This window comes from Gopherus evgoodei, chromosome 3 (assembly GCF_007399415.2).
Source record: "Gopherus evgoodei ecotype Sinaloan lineage chromosome 3, rGopEvg1_v1.p, whole genome shotgun sequence".
NCBI lineage: Eukaryota > Metazoa > Chordata > Testudines > Testudinidae > Gopherus > Gopherus evgoodei.
This window is the reverse complement of record NC_044324.1, coordinates 183,900,042-183,924,786: the sequence shown is the minus strand read 5'-3', so window position 1 is coordinate 183,924,786 and position 24,745 is coordinate 183,900,042. Positions and strand designations below refer to the sequence as shown.

The following is a 24,745-nucleotide window of genomic DNA, read 5'->3' as shown; positions in this document are numbered from 1 at the left end:
GTAAGCAATCTATCAAATGTAAAGGACATTAGCTATCCGACAGTGTACAGGAAAATGTGATGACATTACATCTCAGTTACTTTGCTATTGACCAGAACCATATTTTTCTCTCCAAAGAGGCAATTTTGTTGTGAGGATACTGGAAGATAGGTGTTGCTAAATTTTTTTTTTTTTTTTGTTAAAGGGAATAGTAAAATCTAGCCAAGAAGGGCTCAGAGAAGAAGAAACTGGAAATTTCTGATCATCCCTTCCTGATTAGTATCCGAACATCATTTATAGTTAATACAAAGCTACACTGAGGCTTAATCTCTTATATATATATATATATATATATATATATATATATATATATATATATATATATATATATATATATATATATATATATATATATATAAATTAACTACTGGATTTGTAAATGGAAAACAGCAAAAAATAATGCAAAAAAGTAATGAAATACTGTAATCTCAGACTCTGATGATTTACTGATTTTTTCCTTATGTACAGTATCTTGATTTAAGTGTGTGAGGGTGGGGAGAAGGGGGAGGGATTGTGCTTCCTCTCTTACCTCTATTTCCCTTTCAGCGTTTAGATCATGATCCCACAGAATGATTTTTCTGTCTTTCCCACCTCCAGTTAGCAGCATTCCATTCCTCATTTGACATAGTGTGAACACGCTGCCATCATGAGCTTTGATTTGTCTACTTATTTGATATACACCTACAATCATGAAAAAAATATAATGAATGCCACTCATTTTTTTTTTCTGTTTGGATTTCACAAAACTTTGCATTTTGGAACAAGAACTAAGTGGCACTGTACAATAAGAAATGCTATTGGATGTTTGAGGCTGTTCCAGTGAGTATTACACGCAAAAGGTGGTAGTGTTTTCTTACAGAAAATTAGAAGATAAAACAAAGGTCTGCTCACCTGTATTTTGTGAGGTTGTTACTAAAATTTTTTTGAATTTGCTGCTATCTGAGGGAAAGCATTTCACAAAAGGGGCAAGAGAAGCTTCTAACTATTACCTTTGTGAACTAGGGAGGGGAATAATTTATCGTGTTATCAGCTAATGTAAAGAATTAAGTTCTTTTGGCAAATGTGACCCTTCAAGAATCCTTGTCTGTAGTCTTATGAGGACAAAAATAAGTGAATCAATTATGGTGAAGTCTCCAGAACATATGAAACTGCTACTGGTGTTGGTTCATCTAAAACTTTCAGTGTATCAATTATGATCTATTTTGAAATTCAATCAATAGGTGCTCCAAGCAAAGGATCTACCTCCTAAAATTCTAGTGAAGGTAGGATGAATAGGACTGGATAGTTAAAAAGGCACAGTGAAAGCAGAAAAAAGGAGAATTCTCATTTTCCAGCTGTGCCTGCATGCCTTCTTCAAACGGAGGAGACTAAGAATTCACCAAGAAATGGTAGTATGATTACTTTAGAAATTAACTTTAGTAGCTATAGTTCATAACTTTCTAATGTGCAATTTCATCTAATTTACTAAATTAGGGAGACAACAGTAATAAGTAATAATAATGGTTAAAATGCTGAGAATTGGGGCTGAGATTTTCGAAAAAGGGCTGCTTAAAGTAAGGCTCCAAAGTCCTCATTTAGGCCGCAGTTCAGTAAGTTATTGAAGCATGTGCCCAACTTTAATAGTAGTTCCATTTAAAGTTAGGAACCTGCATATCAAATAATCAAACATGCTTAAGTCCACCAATGACCATTGCACTAGCTAGAATGACCATGGTTGATGGTGTAGCACCAGGCACTGTGCAGTGAAGTTCACAGGCCAGGCTCAATCCTATGAATCCATAAATCTCTGAAGCAGCACACTGTGGGTGATGCCAGGTAGGGTCAGGGCATACACTCCTTTGTGCATCGATGTAGAGTTTGAGAACCCATTGCGCTTGGGTGTTTTTGTGTGACATGGCCAAAGAGCATGCAATGCTACTTTTGAGTATAATGAGTGACTGAAAGAAGGCCAAATCGCTGAGCTTATGATATTTGGCACAAAGTCATACCACTTTATGCACAGGATTTGGTGCTGACAGTGCACATGAAACGTGTCTGCTGCTCCATGTCTGCCTGTAAGAGTGTCCAGGTTTCCAACCCATATGACAATACAGGTAGTACACAGGTCTGATAGATCCCAAACTCGGTCTCACAACAAAAATGTTTTTGCGTCTGTAAGCAAGACATGGACTTCATGCAGGAGTCGGTGAGACCTATTCTCGAAGAACACTTGGTTTGCTGCGTCTGTTTGAACTCTGCTTGATGCCTACATAGATGAACTCATCAATGCTCTCCATGGTATTTGATCCCACTTGCACTGTGAGTTCTGGTGGCCCAGCTCCAAGGTTCTGGACCTTGGTCTTCTGGCATGAGACATTCAAACTTGTAGTGTGGGTGGCATCTTGTAGACCTTAGTGGGTGGAGTTGAAATTTTCTGATTTCTCCAAAATCAAAGCAGCATCATCAGCATAGTTTTGGTTGGTGAACACTTCTGGACAAATCTTGTTTCTGACATGTGAGGCAGAAAATCAAATATCCAATCGACAGCTAAATTGAATACTATTGGGGCAAGAATGAATTCCTGCTGCACAACTGAGGTTGGGCAGAAACATGGCAAAAGCTGTGGACCTACATGCACTCTTTCACTAGTACCGGGTGTATGAAGATCATGCACCAGATTCAGCAGAATATCTGGAACACCAAATCCTTTCTGTGTGAGCCAAAGTGCTGATCTAAAGACTGAATCAAGAGCCACTTTGATATTGATATATGCCATGTGAAGTGGGCATAAGTACCCTGCTAAATCGGACTGATTTTCAAAGGTACTGAGCGCCCACGGGATTTATTGGCACTTAGCATCTTGGAAAATTAGGCCATTGCTATGTATGTGTCTAAATATACAAATTAGGAGACTAACATCAAGCACCTAAGTTTGGAAACTTTGGCCAATGTTTAGTAACATTGCATAATGCTTATATATACAGTGGGAGGTAAGGAATTACTTTGCAAAAGGGGGAAAATGAGGGACAAAGGTTAACATTTTCAAACTTTGATTCCTAAAATCAAACACCTAAATGAAGTTGGGCTGATTTTCAGAGATGCTGGTCACCCACAGTTCCCACTTTAGGGCTGCATTTTTGAAAATATTCCTAAATATAGTTTTAACTTTAGGCACACAAGTTTGAAAATGTTGATCTGAGTGACTTAAGGTCATTCAGTGGCATAGCTAGGATAAGATTCAGAACTTCCAATCTCTAGTCCCATCCTCTAAACACTAGATGCTAACCTCTAGAAGACTGTTATTCACTTCTGAAGAATTAGGTTTCTCTTAAATGTCTGCTGTTCTATGATGTTGCCTTATGCACAGATATATAACATACTCTTATGTGAGCACTTCTTAAAATAAACCTTGGTCTGAAGGCTAGGCAAGGCACATGAGCCACAAAGAGCATTTCAAATTGTTCCATATGGGTCAGTACAATATGGGTACATTTTCTAGATGTCTGCGAAAGGGGACTGTGTCAGATATATAGTAGTATTTGGAACTTTGTAGGCCTAGCTGATTTTTCCTGATTAATTGGACCCTAAGATGCAGTCGAAAATGCTATGAAGCCTTTCAATTACCGATGTGAACAATTCTCTCACAAAAATGGTTTCAAAATACAAAAAACAGAAAAAATGATCTTGGATATAGCTGGCAGTTACTGTGCGATTATATTTACTCAAAGACTATATTTTGAGCACAGATGCTCAAATAGTGGGAATTGTCACCTGCTATATGAAGCAATATAAAAAGGCAAGTTTCTAGAGCTTCAAATACTTTCTTAAAAACTAAGAAAAGCAGAGGTTTTTAAAATCTGGTTTCACACCCCACCAAAAAAAAAAAAAAAAACAGTGGAGAGGAGGGGGCGGGAGGGGTCCTAGGTGAAAGCCCATCACCAATCCAACATGGTAAACTAACTTTTTTTTTTAAAGCAATTAAGCCCATGTATGAAATACTCCAGCCATCGTGGGCAAAAACTTTTTAAGATGATCATGGCAAAAGTTATTTGCACAGACATTATAAAATGAACTAAACATTTAATATTTTCTTAATTATTTTTCCATTTCAACTAGTTTTTTTTTTAAAACAGATTTAGATTTACCTACAAAAATAGATTTGCAGTTAAAGATTTGCTGACTTAAACTGGTATGCCAGGAAAACAGAGTGTTTGAAATAGTTGCTAAGTAAAATAATTATCCTTGAATTTAGAAGCTACCTGAGGGCTCAACAGTGCCATTTCTCCATATGTCTAGTAGCAATTCATTTTTCTTCTTTTATTTTAATTGAACAAAAAGCTCACCCTAAAAAACAAGTTCAACCCAAATGCCAAATCAAATGGGATTTAAAGTATATTTTAGTGTCAGGATTTGAGCACCTGCTTAGTTAGAAACTATTATTATTTGGGTAACTCCTACACTTCTGTTTACTACACTTTTTTCATTATGTACAGGTCCTCTTAACATAAGCTTTCTTTATGACTGATATTCATTTGAGACTTTAAAGGTTTCACAATGCATGTGTCAAGAGCCAAATGTAGTTCATGGAGTACTAAAAAAGTGACCCTGCAGCCTCCCTGAAACTATAGGGTGAGGACAAGTCTGATTAACTGCCTCATTTTTATTGCTGAGAAATTCAAACAAAATATTTTCTATTCATTTTGGACCCAATCCTGCAAGGTGCTGAACAGCTACAGCAAGGTGTAAAGTCAATAGGTATGTCAATGGGAGTTGTGGAAGCTCAGCACTGTCTATGATTGGACTCCTATCAAGGAAGATACAAATACAAGCAAATGGTATTGTCATATATAGATACTTTTAATACAAATTATTATGCAAATTTATAAGCAACTTACAAGCATTTCTTGGGGGCTTAGCATGTAGCCAATTTAGCCATTTGGGTCCAAAAGGCTGGGCACCCTTGCATACAGGAGCATTTATACCACTGAATTTCTCGATGACATTCCATATGGTGCAATGTCATGACAATCATTCTTATCATTTGCTAAGGGTTCGACCCTCTGGTAAAGCTATTATATCCCCCTCTATAGTTCTGCCACTCTAGGAAGGATTATAGACATTTCTATGGCTGCAATCCCAGATAAAATAGAACACTTCTCCCTGTCTTTAACAAATGATTCTAGCAGTAGCTGGGAGTGAAGTTGCATTTTCATATGCATAATGACACAAAAGAGACAAACCAATTAACACCATGGTTTGTTTTTGCAATACAATTTTATGAAAAAGAAAGCAGATTAATAGACCAAAAGGGACAATTATGATCTTCTAGTCTGACCGCCTGCATACCATAGGGCATGGAATTTAAACATCAAGCCCAATTATGACGACTGTTGCAAAACTCAAAAAAGAAAGCACTGTACATATTATGGACGGGTTTATTTTTCTATTTGTCATCCTAACACAATCTTTTGCACATATGTTTTCTGCAGACCACCATGCTGCAAGATTAACTATGAGTGTACTGTACCTTTAGGTCCTTTTCCTGGTGTGGATTCTACAGTAGTTTTGCTCCATATAAGCATTATCCCACCTGAGTCTCCAGTGAGCACATTTCCATTCCCCAAAAATGCCAAACACTGCACAAATTTAGGTTTTTCATATTTCTGAAATGGAACAGCAAGAGAAATTAGATTATAATTGTGCAGACACATGCACACCCGCATGTATAAAAATAGTTCCTAGTTTTCATAATTTATTTCTCCATCCAACATGTATAATAAGGACAGTGATCCAAATTCATAGCTGGTATGAGCGGCTAACTCAACTGATTCCAATTGTTTTCATTTATGAATCTGGCCTAGCGCAAAAGTATTTCTTACCCCAAAAATCCCTTGCTTTCTTGCTAGTGAATTGCCACTCCAGGTCCAAAAAAAGATGTGAGATTTGCCACAAGTTATGATTGTGTTTGCATCAGTTGGATGGAATTCTACGGCAAGCACAACTTCATTTGTAGTCTATAGAAACAATAAAAGAAACCATGAGCTTAATGGAATATTTATTCAGATGGATATTAATTTACTATTTTACATACACACAGTTTTACATAGATAAAAGAGTATATAGAGTATTGTGAGTGTAAATGTATATATATAAAAACATACAGATTTGTTTGGATAAGAATATATATTAGTTTGCTGTTGTCTTTTACATTTCTGAAAGATTTCATAAGATTTTTAGCCAGAAAGAGAAGTTTTATTAAATCTGAAATGATTCTTTGGCATAACATTCTTTCCCCCCTCTAAGAATGCCTTTTGCAAAAGAAAACAGGAAAAACACAAGAGACTTTTTGTGGATGAAATAAACAAAAACTTGCTGCTGTCTGATTTCAAGACATATATGAGCATCTCACTGTTTTGGATAATGGATTTATGATAGAGGTAACTCAGCCAATCATAATACACTTGTCTTAAGTTCACTCATTTTCTGAAATCCTGTAAAAGTTTTCTTTCGTTCCTCCCCCCTGCTCTGAAAAAACTACGTAACACACAGATAATAAAGACAGCCCCTTTGTGACATTATAAATAGATTGGGAATTTTCACAAGTTGGATGTACCTTTATGGAATAGTAATAGCTAAGTGAATTGTATTATCTTATTAATTTTAAAAGAATCTTTCATTTTACTAATAAGATATTTTACAACAGATTCTTTTTTTTACAAATTTTTCAGATAATAATCATCTGCTATCCAGTAATAAGTTCAGTGAAACCTGTACAAGAAAATACCTTTAGAAGGCAATCTCCGGTGCCAATTCAACAAAGCACTTAATCACATCTTTGCTTATCTTAAAGTATGTGCATTTAAGCATTGACTTCAATGGGATTTAAGCATATGCTTAAATGCTTTGCTGAATAAGGACCCATGAGACTATTCCAACTATCACCATATGTATTTAATAAATTCTTATTCAATGTCATTAGAAGACCATAGTGATTTTTGTTGGACACCAGTAGCAACTTAAATGATATTTCACTGCATATGTGAAACCACACAAGTATGGACATAATCATGTATGCACACACAAACTTTAGATCATATAACTATTAGATTTTAGGGCCCAACCCTGAAAGGTGCAGAGCACCTCCTGAGCAATGCAGAACACCTTTAACTCCCACTAAAGCCAATGGCTGTTGAAAGTGGTTCAGCAACTTGCAGCATCGGGCTCCAAATGGAAACTCTGGAGCACAACTTGCCTGCATTCCAAGAAATAATTATGATCATCCAAATTAAAAAAAAAACACTCAAGATGCCAGATTCCAGGACTGAAGTACTATAGAATTTAGAAACCAAAAGCATTTATAAAATATAGAGAGGTTTTTTTAAACTAACACTTGAAACTGCTGATGTTAATTTTTAATTAATCTTGGAATACCATGGAAATTCCAGAAGACAGGAAGCCTACTAATGTTGTGTTAATATTCAAAAAGGGCGAGAAGGATGACCTAGGTAGCTACAGGCCAGTTAGTCTGACATCAGTCCTGAGCAAAATAATGTTTAATCTAAATCTGATTAAAAGTTAGCACTATACAATATCAATAAAGCCTATGTTTAATGGATTCAGAACCGGATAATTGATATATCTGGAAATAATAGCTCTCAGTGTGAAACCCATCTTTGAGTGGGGGTGTTTCTAATGGCATTCTGTGAAGATAGGCAGTAGGCCTGACACTATTCAACATTTTCATCAATGGTCTGGAAATAAATATAAAATCACTGGGATAAAATTTGCAGATGACACAAAGGACAGGGCTGTGAAAGAGCCCTGAGAGCTAACAGCCGCCCCAACACTCTGGACACTTAAGCACTGATTAGCTGGCCCCCCAAGAGAAGACTTGACTTAGGAATGGAGTAAACCCTAATCAGACTGTGGGCTGAGGGAGCTAACTCTAGCATTAGCTGGGAAGATAGTTAAAAAGCACAGGAGGGAAATGCAAAAGGAAAGAGAGAGAGAGAGGGGGCTAGCAGAGCCCAGGCGAAACGAATTCTTCAGCTGGAGAAATTGTTTCCTCTTCCTCTCCCTGGAGAAAGGGCTGAGGAGTGAAGGACAGGGGGCAGGTAGAAATGGTGCATAAGGGTTGTGATGGTGTCTTGGCAGAGTTAACAAATAACTCACAGACATCCAGAGACTGTTAGTGAGGGAATGAGAGGAGCTTGCCCTGTTATAAGAGCAGCCATTCAGAGTGATCTGGAACACCTGGAAAGCTAGGCCCATTCAAACAAAATGTATTTTAACATAGCCAAATGGAAAGCTATAGATCTAGGAACAAGGAATGCAGGTCAGACCAATAGAATGGTGGCCTGTATCCAGAAAAGTACTGATGCTCAACAAGGAGTTAGGAGTCATAGTGGACAAACAACTCAACATGAGCTACCAGTGCTATGCTGCTGCAAAAAAGGGGTGAGCAATCCTTGCATGTATAGAGAGGAGAGTAGTAAGTAGGAACAGGGAGGTGACTTTACCGCTGTGTATGGCATTGGTAAGACTGATACTGGAATACTGCATCTAGTTCTGCTGCCCACATTTTAAAAGGATGTTGGAAAAATTGAAGAGGGTGCAGAAAAACAGCTACAGAAATGATTCGAAGAGTGGAAAAAATGCCATATGGTGACAGCCTTTAAGAGCTTGATCTGTTTAGTTTAGCAAAAAGAAAACAGAGGTGACTTGATTATACAGTGTATAAGTACTTTCATGGGGAGAAAATACTGGGTAGAATGGTTGGAAGCTGAAACCAGACATTTCCAAATAGGAACTAAGGCATTTTAAAAAAAAACAAAAGAGAGTGAGGATGATAAATCATTGGAGAAAACTACCTAGAGCAGTGGGTTTCAAACTTTTTTTCTGGTGGTCCAGTTGAAGAAAATTGTTGATTCCCATTACCCAATGGAGTTGGGGATGACAGGTTTGAGGTGTGGGAGGAGCTGAGGGCTAGGGCAGAAGGTTAGGGTGCGGGCTGGGACAGGGAATGAGGGATTCAGGGTGTGAGTGGGGCTCTGGGCTGGGGAATGGGTTTGGGCTGCATGGGGGGTCAGGGCTCTGGTTGCAGGCTGAGGATGAGAGGTTTGGGGTGCAGGAGGGTATTCTGGGTTTGAGGTGAGGTCTCAGGGGTGGGGCAGGGAGTTGGAGTTTGGGAGGGGGTAGGGCTCTGGGTGCAGGCTGAGGATGAGGGATTTGGGGTGCAGGAGAGGGCTCTGAGTTTGGGGGGACTCCGGGTTGGGGCAGGGGTGCAGGAGGTGGTCAGGGTTCTGGGCTGGGGGTGCAGGCTCTGGGTGGGGCTAGCGACGAGGGGTTTGAGGTGCAGGAAGGGGCTCCATGTTTGAGAGGTGACTCAGGGCTGGGGCAGGAGAAGAGGAGTTCAGGCACAGGCTTATCTCCGGCGGCTCCCAATCAGCAACGCAGCTGGGGTGCAGAGACAGGTTTCCTGCCTGTCCTGGCAACGTGGACTGTGCTGCACCCCAGAAGTGGCCAGCAGCAGGTCTGGCTCCAAGGCAGAGGCGCACAAGTGGCTCTGCGCAGCAGAGTGCAGAGAGTGGAGCTGGACCTGCTTCTGGCTGCTTCCTGGGCGAAGCATAGTGTCAGAACAGGCAGAGACTAGCCTGCCTTAGCTGGGCAGCACCGCCAACGGGACTTTTAATGGCCCGGTCAGCGGTGCTGACCAGAATTGCCGTGACCCAGTGCCTTACATTCTGCAACTCCGTGGTGGAAAACCACTGACCTACAGAAGTGATGGATTCTCCAACTGTTGTTGTTTTCATATCAAGACTGGATGTCTTTCCAGAAGATATGCTACACCCAAACACTACTTGTGGCCCAATACAGGGTAAAAGGGTGACATTTTATGGCCTTTGATGTAAAGGAGGTCAGACCAGAAGATTTAATGGTCTTTTCTGACCTTAAGCTCTATTCTCATTTCAGAAGGAAATAAGGGTTAGAAAAGAGAAAAATACTGTAGTGTCATATGGTAAATATTTTAAAACTTAAGATCTGATTCTGGTATAAAACAGAAGAAACTCCACCAAGACCAATGGAGCTAGAGCAGTATAAAACAAAGGTGAAAGCAGAATCAGGACAGTAATATTTTCAAACATAACTGTATCTTGATGACACAACATTAGTTTCCATGAAAACAAACGGCAAAATCAAAATATCAGAGAACTGGAAGCCAGAAAATCCCTCTCAGTAGTCAGTTTTGACTGCTACAGCATCAGCTCTAAACTACTTATTCTTATCTTATGTTCATGGCTATGTTCATGGCTTCCAAACAAAAGATGGGAAAGCTGCTGATAGACAGCAGGCAGGTGACAATGTAAGAGTAAGACTTCCCACTTGTAGATTTTGGCTAAACCTAGAAGGGCCAGGTTAAAAAACCAGCTGCAAATTTTATTTATCCTTTGGCCCCTTAAACTTCCCAGTACTTCAAAGAGAAAAAACGTTAATGAAAAAAGTTTTTCTCCTGCTAAGGAGTCACTTTGCTTTTAATTGTCTTTATACTTCAAACCCTTTAAAATTTGATTTAATTTTTTTTTCAAATTTTCATATATAAAGTCAGTAACAAATAGTGTGTGGTGGAGTTATACCAAACACTGGGGCTTCTTGGGCGATAGAAGACGCTCGTTGGATTTGTGCCTCTCAGTGCACCAGATACATATATAGATAGCCACAGGAGAATAAACTGCACGTGCTGTACAAATTATATATCAGAATATTTGCTTAAGCAAAGTGTCCTATTTACCTTTATCTCTGCTACCTTTGATTTCCTTTGCCAGTCCCATACAGTCAACATGTGCTCGTTAGAGTCATCAATCACACACAAATGAGAACCTGAATCCTTTAAAAAGAAAGCCACGGACAGTGCTGTCATATCACATTTTGAAATAGGATAAGGTCTGATTTAAAACCAAACACAGCAGTACTGTATTTCAAAATCACTAGAATGCACAAATAAATACCGTGTCTATATGAATAAGCAACAGTTTAATACAGTTGGATTTTTTCCTTTATACTTGGAACTGAGAAATCTAAATTCAGCTTAATATCATTTCCCAATAAACAAATGAACCACACTTTAGATGGTATTCTGGTAGAATTTGAAAGCAGGCATTGTCAACTCCCCCTCATCACCACCTTTCAATACCTTTCTAACCCTATTGTTTGCAATACTGTGTTGGAAGCATAAAGTACAAAATGTTTTGTCATCTACCGCACTCGTCCCTTCCCATTTGGAAAGTATTTTCTTTGTCAGTTTCATATGGCACAGGTAACTCTCTTGGTTCATTTCTTTAATTGTAACAATAATATTAACACACAGCATATATATCTTGTTTTATATTTTCAAAGCCATGTATACATAGCCAATTTAGACCTCACAGCAATTATTATTAGAAGCTCCGTTTTGCAGACAGGAAAACTGAAGCACAGAATACAATATCAAAGTAAGAGCATGTCTAGGTATCAAATTTAAACGTCTGTTCTCCCTCTGCAGTAGCAGGCAACTTAGCATTTAAGTTTTACATACTGTAAACAGTGTAAATGTTTCACAACAAGAAGTTACTGAATAAAAAGAATCAACGATAAACATAGTTAGGGCCAAATTTTAAAAGACAGGCCCAGGATCCTTAGGGCAAAAATATGCAGTATTTACAAATGAACATTGGGGGAGTTATTATTGTAGCACCACATAAAAATGAGGCATTTATATGCCCATTGGTGAACAGATTTGGGGCCTTCTTTTTCTTTTAAATGTGGTTCCTAGAGTCCTAACTACATTCACTAACAGATTATGACAATTTTCAGGTGACAGTACAATTTCCATTTAAAAGTGAATTTGAAACAGAATGCTAGGTGTACAAAACTAAACTAAGAGGCCTTATTCTTGCTTTGGTTACATGCGCTGCTCTCATTGGGATTAGTGGGATTGGTAGAACAATATGGCCATATGGTATTTCCTGCTTATTGTCCCTATAAGGAACCATATGACAGGTATGTTTGGGATGTGAAATTATTTTTTTAAAATTATGTGTTATTGTTAGATTATGGCTAACCTGAAAATTTGGCCCTAATCGGTCTAAGCTGCAGCTGCAAAATGGCACTAACAAAAATGGATGCAGGCCCTTACTGTTCTTCTAAGATTTTTTTGATGGCATTTTTCTCTACTTTTTAGAAAATAAGAGTGAAACCTATTATAGGTATAAGAGAGGCCTTTTAGAGGCTATGAACATATGACACTGAAATAGCATTTTACAGCTCTGTGGGCTATAATGGTATGCAATAATGAGCTGGAGAAAATAATGGTGTTGTCTTAAACTGTACTACTTTGTTTCGACAACATGCTGGGGCAGGTGAACATTTATTCTTTTTAACAGCAAAGTTTTTTGTCACTTCTTGAGGGCATAGCTTAAACATCATTAACAATATTAATTTTAGCAGCATAACTAAGCACCAGTTTAGTCTGTTTTATTTATTTAATTTCTTAATTGTGGGTTGTTGTTTTTTTTTAAACTGGGGATAAAAGGAGATGACATCTTTTGGACCTTACCAGGAGGTCCTTATGCATACACACTTATGGCAGGTTTCCTTATTTAAAAATCACATTATGATGGATGTGAGAGTTGAGAATGCTGCCACTGGATGATGATATGAAAAACCTGAAGGGAAGAAGTAATTTGGAGCCCTATGTCCCTCAATTGTTGTAATGATGGACAATGGTAGATATGAAAGAATAAACCAATGAGGACTAGACTAGGTGTCTGAAAATGGATATCAGCCCCACTGGTTTCAAATGGGGAATTATCTCAGAATGCAGACCACTGGTTGAGGCAGGGACCTTCCACAACAGCTTCTGTAGTTTAATACAAGGAATGAATTACTGAAAACTTGCTGTGATACTGAGGAGATATCTGGGCTAATTACCAAGGAGATACTAAATCCAACCTGAGGCACAGGCTGGCTGAGGAGGTGGAGTGGCTGTGCTTACTGCATGTAATCTTAAATGCAGACCATCATCTCAAAACTGGGTATGTTTCAGCATGGCCAACTAGTGTAAGTGTCATAGAACAATATAAACATGGGACTAAGTAGTTGTGTACAGGCCACCCTCTGTATCTAGGCTGAGTTCCTAAATTTGACCATGGAATCAACTTAGTCTTAGAATCACTGAGGCTAATTATCCTGGCTGAATTATGTCCATGAGACCAATGACTCTTCTTGGTTGACTCAAGATGTCCTGGCTTCTAACAACCACAGAAAAGTCACAGGTGGTTCACAGATTTACACATAAAGCTGGTTGCACTCTGGATTTTATTTTAGGTATAGTACAGGTGACTTGAGGAGTAAAGATTATACCTGGCCAGAATAAGAGCATGAACTTCATTTACTTTGAGATTAGGCACCACCTTTGGGGTAGAGAAACTATTTTATTGTGCTACCCTCAGATTAATGGAACCAATCAGATTTCTGAAATCTCTGGAGGAGAATATTGTACAACAGATGGGCAAATATTAATAGCCTACGGTGATCTTATGATTATGTTTTATCATCATCTACTCTTGTGGTGGTGCATACACACACCTTCCCTCCCAACCTTTTTAGCAGTTCACTTAAGTATTCAGATGATTTGCAACACATTAAACATGCTAGAAGAGCTATAGCGCTGGTGACAAAAACTCTATTTTGTGATTTTTATAAATCATGACAAAGAATTTTGAAGTCTTATGCCATGGCCATGATGGAAGTAAAGAAACACACTTCTCCAGCATATCATCATCTAGGAAGTTCCGATTAAAAGAATAATTCTGGTTAGTAGACCATCTGATTAATTTGAGCTACGCCTTCTCTCTCTCTCTCTCACACACACACACACACACACACAGGAGTGCTTCTCACTGTGAGGAACTTTCTATCCACTTCACAGGTCAGATTGTGTTTGTCTCACCCTGATACACAATTGTTTCTTATGAACTAAACAAAGTCGTCTCTGATTAGCTTCTTTGATTCAGCCAGACTCACTCTGTAAGGTTCTTGGGAGTGATTGGGACGCTTTGGGCTGTAATTTGAGAAATAAAATCCTGCTGGTGGGACATTGGCTCTATTATTGGTAGACACAATCAGTACCTCCCTAAGCAAGGGCAAAGTGCTAACATCTTTCAAGCAATCAATTATTATTTCTTCTATTCAAGAAACTGCCTCGTAATATTGATAATCTGGCAGATTATTGCTATTTCCTCTTTGAAGAAGATTATGACATGGAAATTCTTCCATTTTCTGGATTTCCAATTACTGGAAACCCTTTCAAACTTTGTTTAGATCTGGCTACAGCTGAGAAACCACTCTGACACAGGACTCCAGAAGTCACTTTCCTCATTGACCTGGCAAGGTACGCCGAAAGGTCTATATTTTTGCACAGGCCTTTGCCTGAAGAAGAGGTATGGGATGAGAGAATGAAAGATTACTTGGAACAGGGAGTTGTTGATTCTTTAATTCAGTATTTATCAGAATTTTCCCAGCTAAGATACAAAACCTAGGCATGGCTTCTTGCCATGAATTATCCACATTCCACAGTCTTTTGCAGTCACAAAGAATTGTGCAATTGCCAAAAAAACCATAGCTGATTTCAACTGCTGAGGATGGGGAAAACCTGATGGAAACAGATGGGGCACTAGGTCAGAAGACTGGTTTAGAGGAGGTAGAGCAGGTCATGGAGTGTTGACAGGTGGGGGCTGGTTGCCATGGGCTGCTTGCAACAATATGGGGCCTGATGTGAGTGCTTGGGTGATCAGTGGGCTGGAATGTGAGAGAGTCGGCTGTGGGGTGAGAAGGAGAAGCTCCTATGGATAGCACTTTTTCTCTTCTCCTCCCAACCCAACTGTACTCTGTTCTCAAGTGATGGCAGCTGGCTTCCTCTTCCATGAATAGAGATGGTGTTGAAGTGGGAAGGGATGGGGAGAGGAGATACCAGATTGAGCAGGACAGCAACATCTTCTATTTCCCTTTGTTTCCACATCTACAAGGCACAGAATTCACTGTATTTGATTCTCAACAAGTGGGGTCAATATCCATTTGAGAATCACTGCTTTAGACTAATTTTTCAGGGTGGGTGTACTTAAGGGAAACTAATGATTAATGTATGCATATTTGGCAAATCTTATGGGAAGCACAATTATGATTTTGAAATGAAAAAGGTATTCCAGAGTTTAATATTTTATCCATATTCAGCAGATTTGATAAGACTTTTTCCATTAAAAAAATGCAGGCCAGGCTGGACGAATGATTTTAGCAAAATCTATATTTGTTTTATATAATAGTCAAAATTAACAAGATGAAACAGCTTGCTTAAAGTTATTAACAATTTTTCTGGTCACAAACTTTTGATGGCCTAGATAACAAGATTGCTTGCATTTGGTCTACATTTTAAAAACCTTTATGCTTGCCATTAAGAGGAGGAGATAAGACATTATTTCTTAAGCAGACAGAGGTGCAAGCAAGGGTTTTGTTGTTTCCTGTACTAGGGTGAAACTCTAGTACAATGCAGGGAGAAAATTAATACTTTGCATCAGAACTTGCCAAGATTCATCTTCATGAACTTCCTCACAGAAACAAATCTTTCAACATGTGTTGAAACAGAAATGCAGTACGGACTTCTCAATTTCTATTCTACATATTTCCTGTAAACTGTTTATTGGTTGTGCTATTTTGCTGCCACTATTTTACATATGTAACTTCCTGGGGTTTTTCCTAGAACTATTTTCATTGCCCTAAGTTGTTTTAATGCAATGCATTTAACTTTCCAAACACGCTTCAGTCCCAAGGTAGTTCAGCTAGAAAACCACAGTACATATAACACTTACAGGTGTTTCTGTCTGACTTATATACAGTATGGTAAATTATTAAAAAAATGCAATTTTTTTCTTACTGCTTTTGAAAAATCCAGACACCCCACTCCACGCTCGAAAGTGCCGAGGCCAATAACCTGCAGTGTCATCAGGCTCACTGAGTCCCATACTCTAACATGGGGCTGCAAAGACTAAGTAAAAGCAATTTGATAAAAACTGTTACTGAAGGCTAAAATGTCACATGCAGATTTAATCTTACATTAAGCAGATACTGACTTCTGTTGATGTCAACACCACGAATTATTGACCTGTAAAGTAAATATTGACTGAAGTGAAGAAAAATAATTATACAGTAACACCTTACATTTACATAGCACCTTTAATCTCAATGGATTCTAGGCAAGATTTACAGACTTCTGTACAGCGACTGCTTTACCTATCACCTCTGGAATGGAAACAGAGTAGCATTTGTTCAATTTAAAATGTAAGGCAAAATGTAAAATACTCAAGTCAAAATTTGGCCAATATCCTGACACACACCCACCCACCCACCCACCCACCCAGGGTTTTATCTCATACAAAGATGGCACATTCAACAGTGTTGCAGTGCATCCTAGCATCGAATCAGATTAATGCTTCAGAACTGATTCAGGTTAGAGTACTGAATCACCTACACCCCTCTTCCTGCTGCAGCTTTTTCCATGGTGATGTTCCATCCAAGTGATATCCAGGCCCAAACCTGCTTGGTTTCACATATTTGACAAGGCCACAGTCCACGATGAAATGGCTTAGTATGGCTTAAGAATAAAGTCAGTATTCACCACAAAAAGATAATAAATCATGATGTTGACAGAAAACAATTCTAAAAGGATTACTTCAACAACCGTGCAATGGAAATCATAACTGTAAACAATACCAACAATAAAATCACAATTTTTCTTTGCAGCAAAATGGGATGAATTGCAAAGTCCAAGGATTGGTCTTATTTACAGTGCATCTACTACTTGGAAGATGTTCATTATAAAATTCTACTGTATGTCATACTAGTGATGTCAACTTAGTAAAGATGAACTGGTTGTTTAAATTCCAAGAGAGTAGTTTAACAGCCATATGCAGGACTGTTTATCGGTACTCTCACTCAGCTGGGTGAACTCGCTGCGCAGCTGGCCAAACCCTCAAGTTAGGTTTCCTTTTCCTCAAGGCCATAAGAGTACATGAGGGCCTCTAGTTTGAGTCAGAATCTCTTTCCTTGTGGAGAAGACTGACTAGAGTAAGCATGGGAGTCCTATGGCCCTCTTTGTGCTGATTGCAAATTCCACATTTGTGTGAGAGAGAGAAGCAGAAATATGTGATGCACACCACATGAAAAAAGGCTTTATAAACTTCTGCTCTTTGTAATGTGCAGTTATGTATTTGATTTGTGTTCATTTTCTTATGCTAGAGGAATTGACTGTCACCTTAAAAACAGGAAAACTAAATATATATCTAAACATAACACACACAAAAATCATAAATAGAGGATCGAAGGATGAAAAGAATGAACTATGTATGTTTTATCCTGATTTTCAAACAAGAAACTATTCCTCTGCAGCTCTATTACTCACCCTTCCATCTTTATCCACTCCAGCTAGCTGTCCTGTTGCAATCCTAATTTTGTCTGGATGAACTGCAAGGCTAAGAAATAATGTCAACATGGAAGATATTTGTTAGGGATATTCAACATTCTAATTCCCTGCTTTTGCCATCACAGCTCTTCAAAGTGAGATGTTATTTTGTAGTCCTTTTATCTGTGTGAACAGAAGTTTCACACAAAATATGCACACAGGAGTAAAGAAAAGATTTAGGGTAAAATTTTCTAAAGTGCTTAAGTGACTTAGGAGCCTAAGTTTTATTTTTAAAAAAATGACTTAACTTAGGATCCTAAGTCCCACAGACTTTCAATGAGATAGTCTTGACAAATTTTGAGTCATACTAGTTCAGGTCTCTGTTATCTAAAGAGTTTAGCCTCCTTTGGCAAATATCTGGATCTATTTATGACCATTATATTATACTTTTGCATAGAGCAGCCATGAACCAAAAAAGACCACTGGGGTCAGGACTCCGAGGGCTCATCTATAAATATTTCAGCCCTTGGTGATGAGCCACCCATGAAGTCACACTGATGAAAATTCTTAGTGTAGAAGGATAAATTGGTATAAGGCATGGTTTGTTCATGTGCATGTTATACCGCTTTCTAGCAGGTGTAAAACACCCCAGATACAGTAATTTGAAAGCACACTGCCTGAATCTCAGGCCCATAATCTGGGGGTCATCTTTGACTTAGTTCTCATCCATTTTCTCTGTAACATCAGTAAGATGAGAGAGCCAGTGGAGGGAGGCAAAGAGAGAGCTGATGTGGTCAGAATGATGGATCAGGAAGATCAGTCTAGAACAATATCCTGACTGAATGTAATGGGCGCAAGATTGGAGGCATCCAGGCCATAGGAAGTGATTACAGTAAATAAGTCACAAAACAATAAGGATCTCGACAACATATTTTGTACAGACAGAAAGACCAGTTCACCAACACATCGAACATTCTTCTCATCTTTATGGCCTTCCACCAGATAAACCTACGATACTTTTCCAATAGGACATTTAATCAAAGTCAACCATTGCCTTTGCTGTGCTAATGATACTAGCTTTGACTGTCTGCTTGTCTGATTTCCACATGAGCATCTTTGTGCTGACTCCCAGGCTATGCATTAATCCTTAGAAATAACTCCCTATCAAAGTTTGCAAAGCCATTACCCAACTTCATACTTTTGTAAATCCTCCTTAAAACCTACCTTTGCCATAATGTCTGCAAATCACTCCCATCTGGCTTTGACTTGGCTGATGACCACTTTGACCACTATCCTGGCTAGTTTACGCTGCTATTCCTGCCTGTACTACACTGCTCCCCCATGTCTGTGCATTCCCATCACTTTTTGTTTAAATCCAAGACTGTAAACTCTCTGAGGCAGGGACTGTCTTGTTGTCATGTGTTTGTACAGTGCTTAATACAGTGGAGCACTGATCAGGGCCTCCAAGCAGGGCTGTGATGGAAAATAATAAAAATGACAATGATAACAAAATAATAATAAAGCAATAAACCCCTCTTCAGTTTGAGGATATTAAATAAATATGAAGTTGCATTACAATAAATTATGGTATATTTACACACACTCAGGCATTTATAATCAGTTGTTATATACCAACCATTTAACACAGTCTGTATGACCTAAGTAGTGTCGCTGAGTTCTCTCTTCATAGTTAAATAATACAACTACTGATGCTATGAAGTATACTATTTCTCCAGTAGGAAGGAGGTATACATTGGCTCGACAATCTCTTCCACGATACCCATATCTTTTTTAAAAAGTCAAGGTTTTTAATAAAATAGCTTACGAGGATCAGTTTAAAAAGGCTTCCCTGTGGAGTTCTCAAATGTTAATACCTTTTTCTTTTTAATTTCCCTTGTGAACCTCTGAACCAGACATTATCCTCATTACATTTGCACTAATATGTAGCTTTAACAAAAAATATTGCACATGAAAAAGAGTTCAGGAAACCAATATGCTGTAAGTTGTGCCCATTAACAGAAAAAGAAAGCATACATAAAAATATGCAGAAGTATGAAGAATGAAACAGTGTCAGTTTATAAAGTGTAAATGTGAAATTTCATTAGATTAATAAGAGCACTCACTGTACTGCCTTAAAGTGTTTCACAGCAACAGAATTGCATCAGACAGCAGACTTTGTACTTTTGCATTCCAGAGTACAAGTGTATCAGTTCCGCTGGGCCTCTTAAAACAAGTGTGTGAAAATTCCAAATGCTTCTCAGAAAAAGGCAAAATACTGCAAAGCAGCTCCATCATTTGGGAAATGGAACTTTAAATATAAAAAGGTCATTAAAAAATAAGACCAAAGAACAACGTAGGGCTGCATAGGTACATTTACCCAATCCATACTAAGTCGAGGGGTGTGGGAGATCGGCGGGAGAGGTGGGTACCTGTGCTGATAATGGGATACAGAGCCTTTACCAATTTCAAATCCAACCTTGTTCAGCAGTACTTAAACCTAGATACCATATAGCTGCTTGGTGTCCTGTGAAAGGAGGTTATGTTTACTTAATATACCCTATCTGCTCCTATTTCAATCCTTAGGCTAATTACACACAATTAAAAATACTTTCTTTACCAGAATATAAAATAACATCTATAAAACCTTAAAAAAAATTTACTAAAATATCTTCCACATTATCACCCTGGCCGTCAATGACAACTTCCCACCTCAGCACCCTCTCACTCCTCTGTATCCCCCAGGAAAGTATGGAGAATACACTGTAATAAAAGACCTATGGCACAGCCACAGCTAGCTGACTCGGGCTGTCAGGGCTTGGAGTGTGAGGCTAAAAATTGCCATGAAGATGTTCGGGCTTGGGAAACCCAGGAGTGAATCTCAGGCTATGTCTACATTACCATGGTAGGTCTACCTATGCTACACACCTCCAGCTACATGAATAACATAGCTGGAGTCGATGTACCGTAGGTTGAGTTTCCGTGGGGTCTACACCATGGGGAGTTGATGACAGAAACTCTCCAGTCAACTTATCCTACCTTCTCGTCGAGGGCAGAGTACAGGGGACGACTGGAGAGAGATCTGCTGTCGATTTGGCAGGTCTTCACTAGATCTGCTAAATCAACTGCCAGTGGATTGATCTCAGAGTGTTGATCCCAGCTGTAGTGTAGACATAGCCCCCGAGACTGGGCTCCAGTCTGAGCCTGTATATCTACACTGAAATTTTTAGCCCCATAGCCAAAGCCACACGTGCCTGAGTGAATTGACTCGGTCTCTGAAACTTGGTATTGCTTTTTTTTTTTATTGCAGTGTAGATGTACTTTAAGAGACTCTTGCAGTGTTGCCCTGAAAGCCTCCAAAAATGGGCTCTGGTCAACTAGGCAGGCAGGAAGTGAAATTCAGAGTCAAAGATCCTGCTTAGAGAATGCTCTACCACCAGCCCCTCCTTTAAAATAAAACCAGAGGGCTGCTAGGTTGGATAATAACTGTAGCTGTACCTTAGGAGGAGAGAGGTGATGTCTTCAACTGACAGCCTGAGCTCTCTTCCTAGTGGACAGGCATACTGTTCAGATACCATTTAATTGAGGTTGTTAAATTATGAAAACTCAAGACAAATGTCTTTATCCATTAAATTTATTTTGCCACAATATATCAAACATTCCTAGCAATAGTATTTTATCCCACCAGACAGCTAGAGATGGGGAAAGGAAATTAACAGATAAGGGAAATGTTGTCTGTTGATGGCATTAATGAAAATCCTAATAATAGGGAAGTGACTAGCAGCGAACTTCCAGAATTGATGGCGACAGAGCAATCATAACATTAACTCTTTACCATAGTAAGAAGAGTTCTGTTCTAAATGCAGTTTCTGTGGGGAGGAGTAGATATTTGTTGCCATGTGTAGCATGATAAAGGTTTATTTGGATTGACATCTTTGAATGTTCAGCCTAGAACAAAAGTAGGGACCAAGCAGATTGAGCTTTGAACCCTGATGGTGTAAACAGGCATTTCACAGCAGAAGTTATCAGTGGAAAGCTAGAAATTTTGGCAGATGAAACAGTGGAGGGAAAGGGGAGTGGTGTATTAAAGAGACATTTGTCCATTGAACTTTCTCTCAGCAAGGCGGGAAACTGATTCAAAGAATACCGCCCCCAAATACACTCTCTCTCTCTCTCTCTCTCTGTGTTTATTTATTGTTTTCATACTTCTGAGTCATTTTTTCTGTGTTTTCCCAACATTAATTCTGTTCCATCTCTCCTTGCCCATGCTTTTCTTTTTTGTTATACACAGAATTGGTGCCTGCAAGTGGGGAAGCTTTGCCTCTTAGAGGCGCTGGTACAGGTTTCTGTATTCATCTGCTGGGGCGCCTCTTTGTGGTTCATCTGGGGATTAGCTCTCAACCAGTCTGGTGCCCCTTCCTTCGGTTGCCTGCCCTATGGTGTCTTTCTCTCTCTCTGGACTTGACTGCTCCCTCTTCATAACCTCAGGGCTACAGTGGACGTAGGTTCCACAGCTTCCTTCCAAAGCACTGATATTCTAAGCCTTTAAGCTATCTATTACTCAGCAGGATAAAAGGAAAGAATGAGTAGTTTAATTTACTTTGCTAAAATGACATATCTAATGACAGAATGTCTATACAGAGTAGTACTAGGACACAGGGTCCTTTCATCTTGATCCCTGGCAGACAACCTGACAGATGTGAATGACTGTTCACATCATCAATGCCACTAGTACGATTGGCAGTTTGGGCAGTGTCAGCAGAGCAACCAATTGTTGGACTGAAGTATGTCCTAGGAGTTTGTCTACCCAATGTGAATCCAATGGAGAAGAATCAAATTAGCTGACACAATGCTGACCACAACTTTTACGGGTGAGTCAGTGCAGATCAGGACAAATCACGTTCAGCATCATTTCCCACAACACACTAACTCCATGATGCTGCATATAAACTGTCCTAGTCTACACTGATGTAAAATTGTGATCAGAATCAAGTCATCTAACTTCATTCTTCATAATCAAAAGAAAATAAAGTCTCACAATGTTCCATTACACAGAGTGTACATGAATGTGTCTGAAACCAAAATCTTAATGTTTGAAAATCATATTCTAATGCAACAATTTCGAGATTTCCTTTTTTTCCCTAGTTAAAATAAAGATGTAATTAGTTTCAGTAGAAAAATAAATACAGGGGTATATGATATGGCTGCTCAGTGCATGGAAATGTATTAAGTCTATCTTTATAACTCTGTAGTGCGAGTAAACTTAAAAAACTGTTTTGTCAAGGAAAACTAATTTTTCTGATTTAAACCAATTCCATAATTATAAGAAAACACATGAGATTAGATTTTTAAAGAAAAAAATCATAAAAGAACAGCAAATATTTAGTGACGCAGAAGATAAGGATACACCCACTCCAGTTTTAACTTCTCAGGAGGCAGTTCTGTCCTAATGTCATCATAGTTTTCTACATCAGAAGGAATGAACATTGTAATTGGTCGACCCCGCATGAACATCTTAATATACTCTCCCTCTGTTGAAACAAAAAAATATTAATTGCAATGATTTTACTTTCTGTGTTCAATTCTAATGAATACCTCAATATTAAGATAAGAGATGCAAAGAATATATTTACAGTGTTATGATTATCTTACAAAATATGGGTTTGATAAAGGACAAGTAAAATTTGTGTATTCAGAAATTATACTTACACAATTATACATGCACAGTTACTGCTACCATAAATGCATTTGTGGTAACTCTTTGGATAACAGTGCATGTATCATTTTATACAAATACCTGATGAAACCTACATTTCAAAATTATCTCAAAATCTGAAGTTGGAATTATCATAAATAATATTTACCAAACATCAGCATCTTAAAACAGATAACAACAACAAGAAAAAGATGTGTCAAGCGGATATCATTAAAATCACTCAAGTACTCTGGTAATCTGAACATTCAGTAGAAATGAATAGATCACTTTTCCAGCAGTTCTATCACTTCTACTGAAAATATCTCAGCGACAAATAATGTGCACTTCCATAGCACGTATTCATGAACGGATCTCAGAATGCTTTACCAGACAATGAATTAAGCCTCACAGCTCCTCTTTGAGGCCCATTTTTCATATTGGGGAACAGATGTACAGAGAAGCTAAATGGTTTGCCCCAAATGGCACAGCGAGTCAGTAACAGACAGTAAGCCTTCTTAAAGGTTCCCTTGTTGTGACCACTAGATAAAACCATGGTCCCAGTGGAATCCTTTCCACACAACGTGCCAATTACAATTTCTGATGAAGTTTAAAATATATCAAGGACCTGATTCTGAGTTACACTATGAGCACTGTACGCCACTCTGGTAGCGTTAAAAGCAGTGTCAGGGGCCCTAGTGTAATTGAGAAACAGGCCCTAACCTAAATGATTTACTTATTATGGTTTAATTTATGGCCTATTTTCAGTATCTTTCCCCTTTAACAGTAATTAATATCAATGGTGAATATCACGAACAACACAAACTAAAAAATGTAACGTAATATTTCAGTGTAAAATATACAAATTTTATTAGATATAAACCAACCCCCACCCCCTAACAGAGTTTATCTTCCACCAACAGCAGAGCTCCCAGATGTTCCTGAGTATGATATCTGGAAATCCTAATAGTTAATACGATCACTCAGAGATCACAGCAGTCAGTTAACCAGTGAATAGGATCCTACAGCTTACTGACAAATAGGGGAAGAGTGGAAGCACAACTATTCAGCACTGAGGGATTAGCACTATGGCACTGAGAAGTGGCATAATGACACCTGAAGTGATTAATATTGCCAATTCCAAACTAATATGTTTGATTAATTTTTAAAAATATCTTGCTAAGAAAGAAACACAAGACAAGCCTTTTACAAGTGACCAAGCAATGTTTTTAAACCATTCTTGAACTTGAGAGGCAAGGTCACTGCCTCTCAGATTGCAATGTAGAATATTCTTGAAGAGATGTTTGTAGAAGATTATAATTTAGAGATGCTCCTTTCTAAGGGACAGTATTATGAACAGAGGAATTTGGAGATGTGCCATGAAGGTGGGGGTTGGGAACACCACATGGCTTTGCGTAGCAGCTCACTATAGAAGCTCTCCAGTTCCTTTTATTAAAGTTTTATTCCTTTCTCATTCACTGGTTTGCTATTTAATGAACCCCAGGATCATTACAAGCTGTCAGAAGTACTGAATGAGAAGGAAACTGCAG

The 24,745-nt window shown here is 38.5% G+C and overlaps 1 protein-coding gene across 4 annotated transcripts in view; it reads right to left on the bottom strand.

Annotated features, from left to right (window-relative positions):
• The window catches only part of EML4 (EMAP like 4), a 263,780-nt gene that overhangs the window by 42,569 nt on the left and 196,466 nt on the right, over positions 1-24,745 (bottom strand). For all 4 annotated transcript variants that reach the window (XM_030557641.1, XM_030557640.1, XM_030557639.1 and 1 more), the window contains 8 exons: positions 22,911-23,034; positions 19,143-19,292; positions 17,507-17,576; positions 15,983-16,093; positions 10,808-10,903; positions 5,898-6,032; positions 5,546-5,681; positions 569-720 (listed from right to left, as the gene is read on the bottom strand). In XM_030557641.1, the coding sequence (XP_030413501.1) occupies positions 569-720; positions 5,546-5,681; positions 5,898-6,032; positions 10,808-10,903; positions 15,983-16,093; positions 17,507-17,576; positions 19,143-19,292; positions 22,911-23,034 (974 nt within the window). The remainder of the gene's footprint in view (positions 1-568; positions 721-5,545; positions 5,682-5,897; positions 6,033-10,807; positions 10,904-15,982; positions 16,094-17,506; positions 17,577-19,142; positions 19,293-22,910; positions 23,035-24,745) is intronic.